Source organism: Hyposmocoma kahamanoa, unplaced genomic scaffold (genome assembly GCF_003589595.1).
Source record: "Hyposmocoma kahamanoa isolate Upper Pololo Valley unplaced genomic scaffold, ASM358959v1 279, whole genome shotgun sequence".
NCBI classification, from domain to species: Eukaryota; Metazoa; Arthropoda; class Insecta; order Lepidoptera; family Cosmopterigidae; genus Hyposmocoma; species Hyposmocoma kahamanoa.
The window spans coordinates 312,183-326,457 of NW_020653776.1; the positions used below are offsets into that span (position 1 = coordinate 312,183).

General features: G+C 39.4%; 1 protein-coding gene across 1 annotated transcript in view; it reads right to left on the minus strand.

Annotated features, from left to right (window-relative positions):
• LOC113229137 (mitochondrial 2-oxoglutarate/malate carrier protein-like) overlaps positions 1–7,695 on the minus strand; it is a 38,350-nt gene extending 30,655 nt beyond the window's left edge. Inside the window, exons 1-4 of the mRNA XM_026462642.1 lie at positions 7,566–7,695; positions 6,907–6,983; positions 6,484–6,712; positions 3,140–3,269 (exon numbers count right to left, since the gene is read on the minus strand). Of these exons, the coding sequence (XP_026318427.1) occupies positions 3,140–3,269; positions 6,484–6,712; positions 6,907–6,983; positions 7,566–7,593 (464 nt within the window). The 5' untranslated portion in view covers positions 7,594–7,695. The remainder of the gene's footprint in view (positions 1–3,139; positions 3,270–6,483; positions 6,713–6,906; positions 6,984–7,565) is intronic.
• Positions 7,696–14,275: the final 6,580 nt, after the last annotated feature.

Here is a 14,275-nt window from a genome sequence, read left to right on the forward strand (position 1 = left end):
AGTCTTTTAAAAAGAGTCGGTTAAATCCGACTTCAAAAAGGGAGGATGCACTCAATTCGTCTGTATTTTTTGTGTACGTCACGCAGCATAACAGTTGGCTTCTCTTCTCTCTTCTCTCTGACTTGTATACTTTTTGTTTTAATGAATGTACCTTATTAACTATAGACCTAAGTTTTGAATTATTATTTTGTATTACTAACAAATGGACCCCATAACGTCTTAGGGTGCGTACAGATCTGGCGAACGCGCTGCATGTGCGCTGCCTGCGCGCTGCTCGCATACGTTCAATTAAATGCATGTTAATATATGTGGTGCGCGAATGACGCGCGAACAGATCGCACAACGTAATGCACGTGCGCAGCTCGCGAGCCTTTCACAAACAGGCGCGTTTGCGATGCATTCGTCAGATCTATACGCAATCTTAATGAAAAAAATATTATTATAAGTGTGGCAAATTAGGGGATGATCCGTTTTAATGACCTTTTTCCGTTAACAGATTTCAATAAAAAATTGGCACATAAGATATAATTCCAATCAAAATAATGTTATAGTGATTTAGTCTGGGGCTCCAATTCTGCTAATTTTCTTGAAACCACTGACTAGTATTTGTAACGCCATTGAGATTACATTGCAATTCTGACAATATTTGCTATTCTGTTAAAATCTAGTTGCAATGGCAAGTGAGTCTCAGTTGAATTGCGTATCCGTTCATTCTATTACATAACGATCGATGTTGCTTTACTAAAAGTACCACGAAAATTATTATAGAATAGAATTGAATATAATTATTTATTTTGGACCATGATAGTAATACAGTAAATTTTTGTTACGAGAAATGCCACGTCTAGACCACTACCATACGCACGTGTAGTTGCACCCAATGTAGTTGGTAGGGGCAGTCCAGCCTATTGGCAACAACGGCTAGGATGCCATTAGCGCTGCTGCGCACACACATCATGATTTCACGCATTATGCCTATCTTAATTTTTATCTTATTTAAACAACCATTTAGTCTCCAAATTAAAATATAATAGTAATAATTTAGGTTACCTATATAGAAGCTGACATGTACAAAATAAGTATAGTTTCACTGTGTCCGGCCAAAAAGTAGGCTTACAAATATTGTCCGGGCGGCGTCGTGGTGAATGTTCACTGATCCCACGGCGCCGACTCAACCGGCGAGAGGGAAACCCGGGGGGGTTTTAGTGGGGTAGGCCCTCCAGTGTGGAGGGAGAGTCCCCACATAACCCCTGAGTTTCCCTGGGCTCAGGGGTATCCATAAAGATTTCCCCCCGTCAAAAAAAAAAAAAAGGCTTACAAATATTGAAGGTATTATATACATTCATTCACATGCACTTCGACAGACTAAATCAGGTGTAACATGTTCGTTTTTCAATAATAATACTTAGAATAATAACGCATAGAAACCTAGTCCGCACACGCTAAGTGAGGCAAATTGTAGCGCTCCCAATGGGCCTACACGAGCGGGCCGTCAGTGCTCAAGGTCAACTTGCAAGGCGAACAGCTCAAGAATTTTAGCTAAAAATGACGAAATATGCGGTAAATGAGTGTAAAAATGACGAACATAAAATAGATACTAACATCACATTTCACAAGGAAGTAACGCGTTTCAACTTGTATTTTTATATAAATATTCACTAAAACAGAAAATTAATTTCGTTGCAACAAGACACGAAAATGTTGCATACAACATTTTCGGCAATACCGAATACAGCACTTGTTTGTAAATCCAAGATGGCGGACACGATTTTTCAAAAAAATGCAATTTGGGTATCGAGGTATTTGAGGATGCTCACATACGAATATGGCACTTGTTTCTAAATCCAAGATGGCAGACACGACAGTTCAAATAAAAGCAATATGAGTATTCGTAATGAGCATCCCCAAATACCTCGAAAACGTTACCCAACTTGCCCGCCATCTTGGACTTAGAAATGAGTGCCATATTCATAATGAGCAACCCTAAATACCTCGAAAATGATACCCATATTGCATTTATTTGAAAAGTCGTATCCGACATCGTGTATTCAGATATAAATGCCATTTCCATAAGGATTACCAAAAAACAAATTTTTGAAAATTCTTGTCACTTGATATTGTCGATCGACAGTAACGATTGACAAAATCGAAGAAATCTGTAGGCACCTGATCGTCAATGTCGGGCAAATCTGTAGGCACCTTTAACTTAATGATGAGTTAAGCAAGATACGATTTCCCCACTTTTGAGGGAAATGTCATTCCATGGCATCATTATTTGTATATTTGTGTGCGTGCCGACGAGCGTAGATACAAGTTGTTTACGCCTACATGAATTTGATTTTTGCCTCACTTGTGACAGTTCGTTTGATATAAAACTATCATTCTATGCGTTATTATTCTAAGTAATAATACATTATCGTGGATTTAATAAGTCGGTGAGAATTTCAACGCGACGATAGAAAACATGGGTCAATTTTAATGGTAATTAGATGTCAAAATGACATCGTAATATGAATAACGTCAATAACGTCTAATGTCAAAAATTAGATAATGAATTTAGGGATTTATCATTAAAAAATTGGGACACTGTATAGTAACATTTTGTTAGTCAATAGCTTGTTTAATTGTTTTTTAAATAAAATAAGGTTTTTCTCAGACCATAGTGCTTTCGATAAATTGTTGTAAATTTTTGACGCGATTACAAAAATACTTTTCTGCATGAAGGTAATAATAATACACTACGCCATGGACTCGCCTTTGAAGAGCAGATTATCAAAAGAATGCAATGGTAGTTGGTAGTTGAATAGTAGCTTGATGCTGATAGCCACCGACAAGCCACGTCTCTTAACTTTTAGCAGAACACCAAACGCACAAAATCTTGCCATTGACACTTTGTGCACACACAACTGGGATTAATTAAAATTATGATGGAAATTGCAGACAGACGAGACGAATTCCTCAAAAGTGAAAATGCTACCTTGTGTTTGCGCTCATAATAATATGATTCATTTTGACGAGAACTTCGAAATGCATTCAGTTATCGTCGAGAAGACCGAGTAACGAACACAGCAAAAGTGGATACCTACTCAAACTTATGAAGTAATTTTTTTTGGTACTATTTTGAAATGAAATAACTTACTTCGGAGAAGCAGGAGCATCCGAAGGAGATGATTTTCCAGATCCCGTCCCGGTTATAGACTTGTTGAATAGCAATTTTGCCAGGGAGTCGATTTTCTGCGCGACTAAAGGTGCACGCTCTGAATTTTCCTCTGAAAATTTTATAATACAATATATTTACGTTTCATAGTCACAGCATTTACTTCTCACGACGCCTATATCGAGAGAAGGGGTGAAATTATAGATAACCAGCATTCGAAGTGATCTTTGTCATTGATAATTATTGATGATAATTATAACTAGCAATGTGGTGCACGTGTTTGTATTCGATGTGTTAAATGTCAATTTAAAAAAAAATCACAAGGCAAATCGTTTTCCCACACATTTTTCATTTCATTTATTTTGTTTTTTCACCACATTTAGTAAAAAATTTGAAGAGACAAAATTTTTACGATCAGATTATTATCATGTCAATTAACAAATATACATATATGCCTTGATAATTTATTTCCAGGGTGTATGGTATTACGGGGTATATAGTTTACAGTATATTAGTTATTTACAGGGTTCGCCCTGTAAATAACGTGATGACATTTTCAAATACTATGTTATTGGTCGACTCTTTAGCCCAACAGGCATAGGGGTGGTGGATGATTGATACAAATTATAATTTTACTTGAAATAGAAGCACACGATGATCCTTCTGCATTCTCTTGTTTGGCAGTTTCTTCAGTCAGCAAGCAAAGAAAGAAAGAAACGAAAAAGATAAGGGAATTGAATACAACCTAAAATATAGAACACAGTACAATAAAATAAAATAAAAATTAACATGAAAATAAAAATACAATAAAAATAAAAATAAAATAAAATGTAGAATACAGAATAAATAGAAAATTAAAACAATAAAGAAAATATGAGAAAGATCATCGTGAGCTAAATAAGTAAGAGCTGCGACTAAAGATAATCATTATTGCTGGCATGATAATCATCACCATTCCAACATTATATTCCACTTTCAGACATAGATCTCTCTAAAAAGGATCGAAATATGTATACTTATCAATTGTAATGTCCACGAGTTTGGTAGAGAGTCTAAACATTATCAAGGTTCTGGCAGAGGTTAAATGCCTCGGTGGCCGGAGGGTTACCATGATTATCTGCCACGGGATCGATTTCTGGCCCGGGAGAAATGGCCTATATTTATTTAATTTATTTATTTAGGCACGGACCTCGGCTCAGGGCGCTACTGAAGACTTCCGTTAGAAGGGCGTGCTGTTGGAGAGAATTCTACCACTGTACGTGCTGAAATGAGGGGCTCTACGACCCCGGCAGCGAGGACGGTACGTGCGTGACGAGAGGGACTGATTAGCGATCTGGTTGGCCTTGAAAGGGGCGAGAGTGATAAGCGTCAGCGTCGTTGAGGGCTTCCCTTGACGGACGGGTCCTACGTACGCGGTGGGGGTGTTCCCTGAGGGAGTCATAGTTGGATGCAACCACCACGAAGGAGTTGAGGTGGTGAGGAGCAGAGTCGAAGTATGCCTGTTTCATGAATTGGGCTATTGTGGGGAGCCGTAAATCTATGTGGAGGTTAGCGTTCCGCAGGTACCACGGGACACCCGTCGCGTTGTGCATGAATCTATTTTGAAGAGAATGCAGGCGGATGCAGGTCGTATACAATCTCAGCTTATTACGAAGGGAGAGTTTGCTATGCTTGTTGAGAAGGGGGTGGAGGCGGCTCATAACAAAGTGGGCGCGATCGCGGACGGTTTTCACGTTTTACTGACTGATACTTCGGAATATCGCTAGTGTACAGGGAGAATAGGAGGATCGCGAAGAGAGAGCCTTGCGGGACTCCAGCTCTTACGGGGTAAGGGGAGGAGAGAGCGCCCTCGACTCGGTAGCGGAAAGAGCGAATCTACAAGATGTCTCGGATGAAGGGCACGAGACGATCAGGCACGCCGAGATTGTACAGCTTGTAAAGTAAGCCGTTGTGCCAGACTTTATCGAAGGCTTTTGCCACATCGAAGATGAGGGCGGGCGTTGAAATGGAAAAAAATGCTTATTTTTTTAACGTTATGTACGTTTAAAAAGCGTGCTTGTAAAAGCGCTTTTCACCTAAACGCTTTTTAGTTTGACGCTTAAAAAGTCGTTTAGAAAAACGTTTAGGCGCATAGACTTTATGTTTAAAAAATTTTTTTTCAGTCGCTAGATGCCTGACTTATGAAGCACTGTCACAAGGCTTGGCTGAACCCTGCAATCTCAGAAATATGCGCACACGTGACGTTAAGAATTGTGACTCCTCAATTCAACTTGTCAATGAATTGTTCAGTGAGTAGCTTATAGAAGTTACCACACTTATTAATCGGCTTAATTAACCGGCCAAAAAAAAATTGCACTAAGAATTGCAGCAACCACATTCACACCTCAAAAGGTCCATTACGTATGGTTGTCAGGCTTGGACACTCACACTTAAAGAGGAAAACAAACTCTTGGTGGCTTCGAGAAAGGTTCTTAGGAAAATATTAGGACCAGCTCAACGAGAGGAGCTGGAGAGTCAGCATTAACGCCGAAATAGAAACGTCGCCCAGCTAAACATCATCGGCGAAATCAAAGCGCGCAGACTTGCTGAATCGGCTTTAGAAAGCATGGGAGAGAATCGGAACTTGAAGAGAAGCTATCTGGGTCGACCTACTGGGCGACACTACGACCGGTATCGCTGGAGGGGTACCGTTGAGGTGAACTTACGCAAACTACAACTCTTTAATTGGCGAGAAACTGCACAGAACCGAAGAAAGGATCGTCATCTCCATTCGGAGGCCAACACACATTCTGGGTCGCTGAGCCAGCGGAGTAGAGTAATAAGAATTGCGAGGACAAATTTTCCACTCGGATCGCCGACGCGAAACGCACGTGTTTTGTACTCTTCTTGCATGATTATAAAGCTTTTTCCAGCCGGATCAAAATGATTCCGCCTCGACAAGTGTGGTGTCTCCCTATCACACCAAACGAGTTTACCCGCAGCGATTGCATTCGCGGTCAATATTCGTTTCTTGTGAATGAGGCATTAGGACATTGTACATTTTCGCCTATTTTTAACCGACTTCAAAAAAGGACATGGTTCTCAATTCGACTTATTTATTTGTATATATGTTACGCAATAACTTGCAATTTTGATGATTCCTTTTTTGTTGGAAAGAGGGGTGCCTAGGTATTGGTCCCATTTACATTTGATGGATGGATCCGGTTTCGCGCACTTTCCGGTAACCGATTTCAATAAAACTTGGCAAATAGATGTAATTCCACGCACTTTTGAGGTCGGTTTTTTATAAATAAAAAAGTCACAATTGTTACGATCAAATATTATACCTTCGCTCTCTTCTTTATCGGTAGATACAGATCGAATTCGAAAGGCGTTTCTCTTATTGGCAGCAGCAATAGAGTCGGGATTCAATTCAGCAGCTGACTGCGCCCGTCTGCAAGCGCCACGGCGCTTCTTCTTCCGGAAACTAGTTCTTGATCTTTCCTGATAGAACCTATCGTGTCCAGTTGTCTCTGGCTCCTTCTGTTCCTTCCCTTCTGCATTATTTTTCATATGCTAAATAAATGAAAGCGATAAATTAGGAACAGTTACTTTATTCGCAAGCAAAAGGACACTATTCCAGATGTGGGTATTCATTCATGTCATATAGATAGACTAATATACGAAGGTGATACTTACGACCACAGATACAAGATTCAAAATAAAACACTTACATCTTAAAATAGAACAACGCAAGAAAAATACACTACCTGGTATAAATTAAACATTTTGCCGTAGAAAAATTGTTTCAGCTTTTTGAAGGAAAATTTCATTAATTTAAATTTGCCTGCAAAGAAATGTGAAAGTTTTTTATTTTGACTACGTAAATAGAAAGAAAAAGTTTTGTTAGGTAGAGTCAATATCACGAATTAATTTATAATAATGTATCCTTGATAGAGAGATAGAAAGAGAGAAAAAAGAAAATATATATAAATATATTTTTTATCCCATAACGTAACGTTTTTCCATTTTAAAAGATGCTCTTATTCTTTTGCGGAACTAGCGGAAGCCCTCTCGCCACCGGATGCTTTGACGATGCAGTTAAAAGCTTTATCAAGGAGTTTCACTTGTGGATTCCAGTCGCCTCTGGATTTTCCACCGCAAAGGCACGAAGCTGCAGCGCAAAACTGTTACAAACAGTGGGACGTTGTTACAAGTTCATTGCTCAAACAAATTAAATAATCTTTATTTCATAAGTTAGAAAATACACTCGACGTCATTACATTGTTTAAACTCTACTACTCATTCATAACGCAGATTCCTCCGAGGAGAATGAATAAGAAACTCTAGGGGTTGCTCTTGGTAAATAAACATTTATACACGTTTATCATTTACAATGTTTATTGCGACTATCACAAATCAAGACTACCTGCTAGAGCTAAACGAGTCGCTGCCATGGATTTTTGTCATCCAAGTATGCAGAACTGTGTTATAACCTCGTAAATGGCAAATTTTGAATATGAAACGAAATCTTATTATAGATGCGTTCACATTGACCCTTAAATGAATTTGTGATTTCTTAAGACGACTGTCAAGAACGCCTCGATTTAATGTTTATCACTACTTTTATTTTTATTCCTGTTTCATATGACGTATGTAGATATAATTTTAAGCACACACATTACACTATTATTTAATTAAAATCTATGCGAAGTGGTCTTACAACTATCTTTTGTCACTAAATTTAATAAAGTCAAGTTTTGTCTACACCAGAATAACGTATAAAGAATGTAACTAAGCTGGAACTAGTGCACTCGTGAAGACTCGCAAATTATGTCAATACATCGTGACTAATTGAAAACATACAAGTGCCGTAATAACCTACCAACATATATACCAACACATTAATCTATAGATCTATGTATATTGGGTGTTAGTAAAAAGGTAATGAAAAAGCCACCTATTAGATGGTTCTGCTAAATACCGACTAGCCACCTTGGATTCAATCAACAAGCATGCCAAGAGGCTTCTAAATGACCCGGAATTAGTAGAGGCGAAGCTGCAGAGCCTTTAACACACCCGTAAAGTTGCCTACTTATCGGTATTCTATAGGATATATCACAGAGAGTGTGCGAGGGAATTACACCACAAAGCGTTTCGCTCCAACATTTATAGTGCGAACGGCTATGAAGTGGCATTCCCTGCCTGCAGACTTGTTACCTGAACGTTATAACTTGGACCTTTTCAAGGCGAGAGTGAATAGGCATTATTTAGGTGTGCATGCTCCATCGTCGACTTCATCGTCACTTTCCATCAGGTGAGATGGAAGTCAAATGCGCATTTATTTTTTTAATAAAAACAATAAAAAGAAGACCCTTAAGGGACCATTGAATTAGACGCTTATAGAAGCGTTGTAGTTGCTCCACAATTAATTTTCATACAATATTCAGAAGCGCAGTTGTATCGTTACTGTCGTGACACGCGCACACCACTTTTACAGTCACAATTAGTCAACTAAAAATTACGGTTTGTAGACAGGCTAGTGAACGCTAAACGCCAGTCTATTCCGAAAATTTTAGAGGTACGCATTTAACTGCTGGCTTAACGGGTCATGGTCCATATTAACAAACACCTTTTCAATTTAGGTATCACGGATAGCTCTCTATTGCAGAGCGTGCATGGAGAAGGAGGAAGAGGCCGCGCACATCCTAATATAATGGTTAGCGTGGTTAACAACAGGGCGAAATACCTTGAAGTGCCGAGGTTGCTCCCCGTTGTCTTCATAAGACAGAGGAAGCTCGGATGGGACTAGTAGAACACTGCACCATACCATACAACGGTAATGAAAATTAATGCGTTATTCTGATTATTCTATAGACCAGTGACGTAAAATTGCAAATATTTTAATGAAGTGCTGAGAAAATATTATTTTTGTTCAATTGCAAAATATATTATATCTTTATTTCATGGCTAAGCAATTTACTCTCGGAATGATCAAATCTATTAAACATTATACTAATTTGTAAAGCAGATTAATAAAATATTATTAATTTCCTATGAAAATTATTTATTCCGGATATCATTTACAATAATTGCTTTAAAACATTTAGAGAGCTAAACGAACACTGGCTTGATTTTGTCATAAAAGTAATCATAAACAATTACATTTAGTAGCAGTACATTTAGTTCAGTACTTAGTAGGGTAGTACTGCCACCTTACCTATTTCTGCCGTCAAGCAGTAATGTCAGCATTACTGTGTTCCGGTTTTGAAGGGTAAGGGTGCTGGTGAAATTACAGGCACGTGGGACTTGTCTCTGGGTGACGGGCGCAGTGGTAGTGCTCCTCAGATCTTTGCAATTAAAAGCTCTGATTGGCACTGTAACTGTTATGGACAGGCCTGTAGCTTACCATCAGGCGCACGACTTGTTCGTCCCGTCACTCGATGTTTAAAAAAAAGAACGTAGTATACTTACTACGGTACAGTAGGAGGTACAACAAGAAGTTTCATTACATGGTTTTGGGGGTAGTTTATCGAATTTCCATCCCACCAGGTCTTCTCTAGGAGTCGATTCATCGTTATGAAGATAGCAAACAGTCTGTTCCACAATGTGGCTTCCATGATGACCTCCTGGTAGGGATCATAATAATTAAAAATACCTCCTCCCTCTCATTTGCTGCGCCCGACAAGGTACCATACACGCTCTCTGTATTATATTTTGTTATACCATGTTAACACTATGGAAAAGCAATATAGTATTGATCAGGGCATTTGACATTTGGAAGCTTTTAGACGTTCGCCTTCTTTAAGCTCCGTTGCACCGACCGTCGTCAGACAGTCTGTATTGTGTCTATAGATAGACCGACTTGCAAACATCGTTGTTTGCAGGTGGCCCAATGATTACATTGAGAGAATTTGTTACTAACAGTAAAACATCTCCCGATCGATGATGACGACGTATTTATACAGCATTTATGTTGGCCATAACCTTGGAGATGCCGGTTGCAGGACTAGCCCGAAGAGCTAGTAGAGGATGAGCTAGATATCCTCCGGTCCCTAAAACCGCTTAGGTTATAAGGAACTGGAGAAACTCCGATTTTCGGCGTCGGGAAGTGAGCGTGCTTTACAACTCCGCCACCGAAGAGGAGATTTGGTAATGGACTTTAGAACCAACGACTTAGCGGTGGCAACCGTTAGTTGAGCAATGCGCAACGGGAAGTAAGCGTGCCTCAGCTCCGGTACATCTCAAAAATAGGGAGGATACTGTGCGAGCACCCATGGCAGCTCACCCAAGGCACTAGACTTTTGATAACCGAATGAAGTCTGCTGGTCTGCGGTCAGGACCTGATTAAGTAGGTCCTTGCTTGCACAGATTATAGTGAATATTAAATATATATTGAAATGCAAAAGCGTTACTCGATCATATCCATATATTTTCAAGTGACAAGTGAAACATGTCAACCACCGTATCCAGGCGACGGAATTGGTCTATGACACACCTCCGCCGTGATTCCCAAGAATCCCTGGAACCGGGAGCAGCTGGTCCAGGTGGCGGATCCAGATGCGGCCGTCATTTTCGATCTGGTAATGTAGGTTTCCGAGACGACGGGTCACTCTACCGAACTCCCACTTGCTCCCAGATATGGAGTAGTTTCGAGCTTGAACTCTGCTCCCTGGTAAGAACTCCCTCACAATGGTACCAAGTCGGGGTTCAGACTTTGGTCGCGCACGGATCTTCGCGGCTCGCCTAGTTCTTATTTGTCGTCCAAACATAAGCAAATATGGTGAGTCTCCAGAGTTGACCGGGGTGGTCCGAAGTAGAGTTTTGACTGTCCGGACTTTGTGTAATATTCCGCCACTCTCCCCCTGTAGAAAGATATGGGAACTAACTACATCTCTCAATCTTATCGAACTAATACGTACAAAATACTTGTGCAGATGGCAGTACATCAAGCGACGCATAGACGGATCTTGTTCCGTAGCACTGGACGCGATATTGGAACAAAAGCTTGATGTGCTGTTGACAATATTCCTAACCAATTTTAGGTTCACCCCGTATTTGCTATAACTACTAAACGTCACTGGTTAACTAAATATACGGTGAAAAAGAAGTTAGCATAATTTCATAACGATATTATACCTCTCTACCCCGCATCATCTCCCCTTATCCTCTAAAGTGTAACGGCAGAAATTCATACGCAACTTTGTCGTTGCGTTTTTATATGCCAGACAAAACCAAAGTCAAGCCCCACTAATCAAGACGCATCAGCAGCACACTGAAAACAGTTAATATAATAAAAGTCATCGCATGATTATAAATAATATTAAAAAAATCATAGACTGCCTGGGAAACCCAAGGGCCGGCAGCTACCTTGCCCGACGTATTAGCGTAGCCATACAAAGGGGGAACACTGCCAGCACCTTGGGCACCTTGCCGAGGGGACCCAATTTTATTCATATAACTTAAAAATTCTAGTTTTACTTCCTAGTATTTAAACTTTTATTGTACATTACCTGTGTATTATCACAGTAATGAATTAATTATATTATCAACAGCTGACAGGTGTTCTCTGTTCAACATGAAGTTTGGACGTTTGTCAAAGGTACACAGCAAATGCTGCAGTGCAAGATATTTATTATCTGTTTCATGTTTACTACTAAGTTGGATAATAAATTCCGTACATACTTAAGTCAATGGGCATTGTGTTGTTCGGATTCTTCGTAGATAATTAGAATGAGAAAAATATTATTAATTATTATTTTAGAATATTTGTTACTTTTCATGACATAGGAAGATTTCATAGTTCTGTTTCGATGGCAACGCGAACAAACCGCGTTTGCAGAATAAGAACAGTGCTTCCGCGTTAATACAGGCAAGGTGTTGTTTGACCCTTATAGGCGTCTGATGTTAATCCGATTTAAAACTACTGAAACGTAGGTTTTACGCGATAAGTGGATTTCATTTATCAGCAAATTGAATTGGTGATTTCCATTCGACGTTGAAGCAAGTCACTGATAATTAGGGTTGTGCTTTGAGGACTTGCAGGTGCTTTTGAACAGATAAATGCTATACTTATTCAAGTATGGTGCACTCAGTACACGCGCTATACCGGAACTATTGATTCCATCGCACAGTCGTGCGTTCTTAGGTCACATGGATGTTGAACTGCTGTTAAAGCGAGTCACTGGTAGCGAAGCGGGAAAAACTGTTTTACTAGATCAAATGGTTTAGGTATTTACCATAACGATCTCACAAAAAATATACGAAACATCTAAGGATGTTGTCCAAAAAAGTTTTAAGTTGTTACGCGATAGGGTGTACTTGCACCCTATCGCGTAACAACTTAAAACTTTCCGATCCGATCATATAAAATCGTGAAAACAGGCTAAAGTAAAAGTGTAAAACTAATTATTTAAGAATAAAATATCTAATTTGACGGAGAATCTGCTATTTTTTTTTCTTTGTTGCCCGTGGAAAAAAACAGCGTAACTTAGTAGGTAGTTCTAGTAGTAATAATAGTAGTATCACGGGTAGGTCATTGTTTTTGTCCGTGGTACTACCATTACTAATATGGGCAATAATACTTTCCCGTATTACTGCTACTAAGATAAGAAGCGTTTTATTAATTTCATAAAACAAACGAACCGAAAGCCAAACAATACAATAATAACCTAACCTCAGTACGAAGTACTAAAAAAAACCGACCTCAAAAGTCATTCATCACCTAGTTTAGTGGTCGAATATTTTCTTCAAATTTAAATGGGACCACTTCTGAGGTACCATTTTTCCAACAAAAAAGAATCATCATTGGGAGATTATTATTGCCCGTGGAATTACTAGTAGTTCTACTGGTAGTTCCAAGGGCAACAAAGGATTTTTTCTACTTTCGCACTAGAGAAACCCTGTATCGCGGGTGCCATGGACACATACATAGACAACCACAAATGGCAGGCCATACATATATATTTTTTTCCCGGCCTGGGAATTGAACCCATGATCCCTGCGTGGCAGTCCAGCATGGTAACCGTTTAACCACAGAGGCATTTTTTTGTTTTTGATTCACAACTGAAGGCCTGTAGTTATTATTAATTAATTGCTCAGCGGTATAACAATACGCCGCGCCGTTAGTCGCCATCGGGCGCTTGTCGACGTCGAATCTGTGTCAAATTTTCTCAATATGTTCTTATTTTACCCCCACACCTCACTTCCTAAAATCTAGGCTCGCGTAAATCGCGATCGAAATCATCAGTTTTAGGGTTAAAAAGTATCTAAAAATACTTGATACATAGGTACCACCACGTCTGCTTCCCATTAGAGCAGGCAGAGGGAATGGAGTAGAACCTATAAACCTGCGACTAAAGCTAATAATACTTCGATGTGTCGACCCTAGTAAAACGTACGATGTGGCGCTCTATCGGTTTAGAGAGCATAGATTCCCGAAGTGGTCTCACCCCCAAGTGGGCGCTGAAGAGTCCTAGAGGGACGGCCTCGGAAGCAATTTATGCTGTCCAAGGGATGCTACCGCATTTGAAAAAAAATATTTATTTGTGCTGGTGGGCGTTGAAATGTTTTTATCTTGCCTAAGTGGGCGGTGAGTCAAAAGGTTTGAGAACCTATGGTTTAGCGCAATATCGACCCGCCGTAGTATGCCGCCTCGATGAAGCTATTATCCATATTTAGCTGTGAAATTCAAGTGATAATTTGGCATTTTAAAATTTTATTACAATAGCGAATATGGCGAACACCGGGACGTCACTTTTTTATGTCATCGCGAGCGCCAGCGACCAATGGCTGCAAAAGATTAACACAGTGCCAAACATTGCTGATTTTAAAACATTTGCACAGTAATTTTATCAATGTAAAAATTGCGCGCGACAAACGAAATGAAAAAACATTCGTTTCATGGTTTTCGCGGTGATGATTAACCGACAAAGATAGCTTAACTATATACGGAATTTCATATCGTTATCTTTGTTCTTCAAAATGTATAACAATAGTTCATTACCAGATAAGCAAACTTAGATTTATCAACTGAATTAAATATTGTCACGGGGAGGTTTATCACACATACTCTGCCATGCTACTATAGCTTAATTTGTTTTTTAAATGTAAGTACATTTCATATTGTACTTTTTGAGT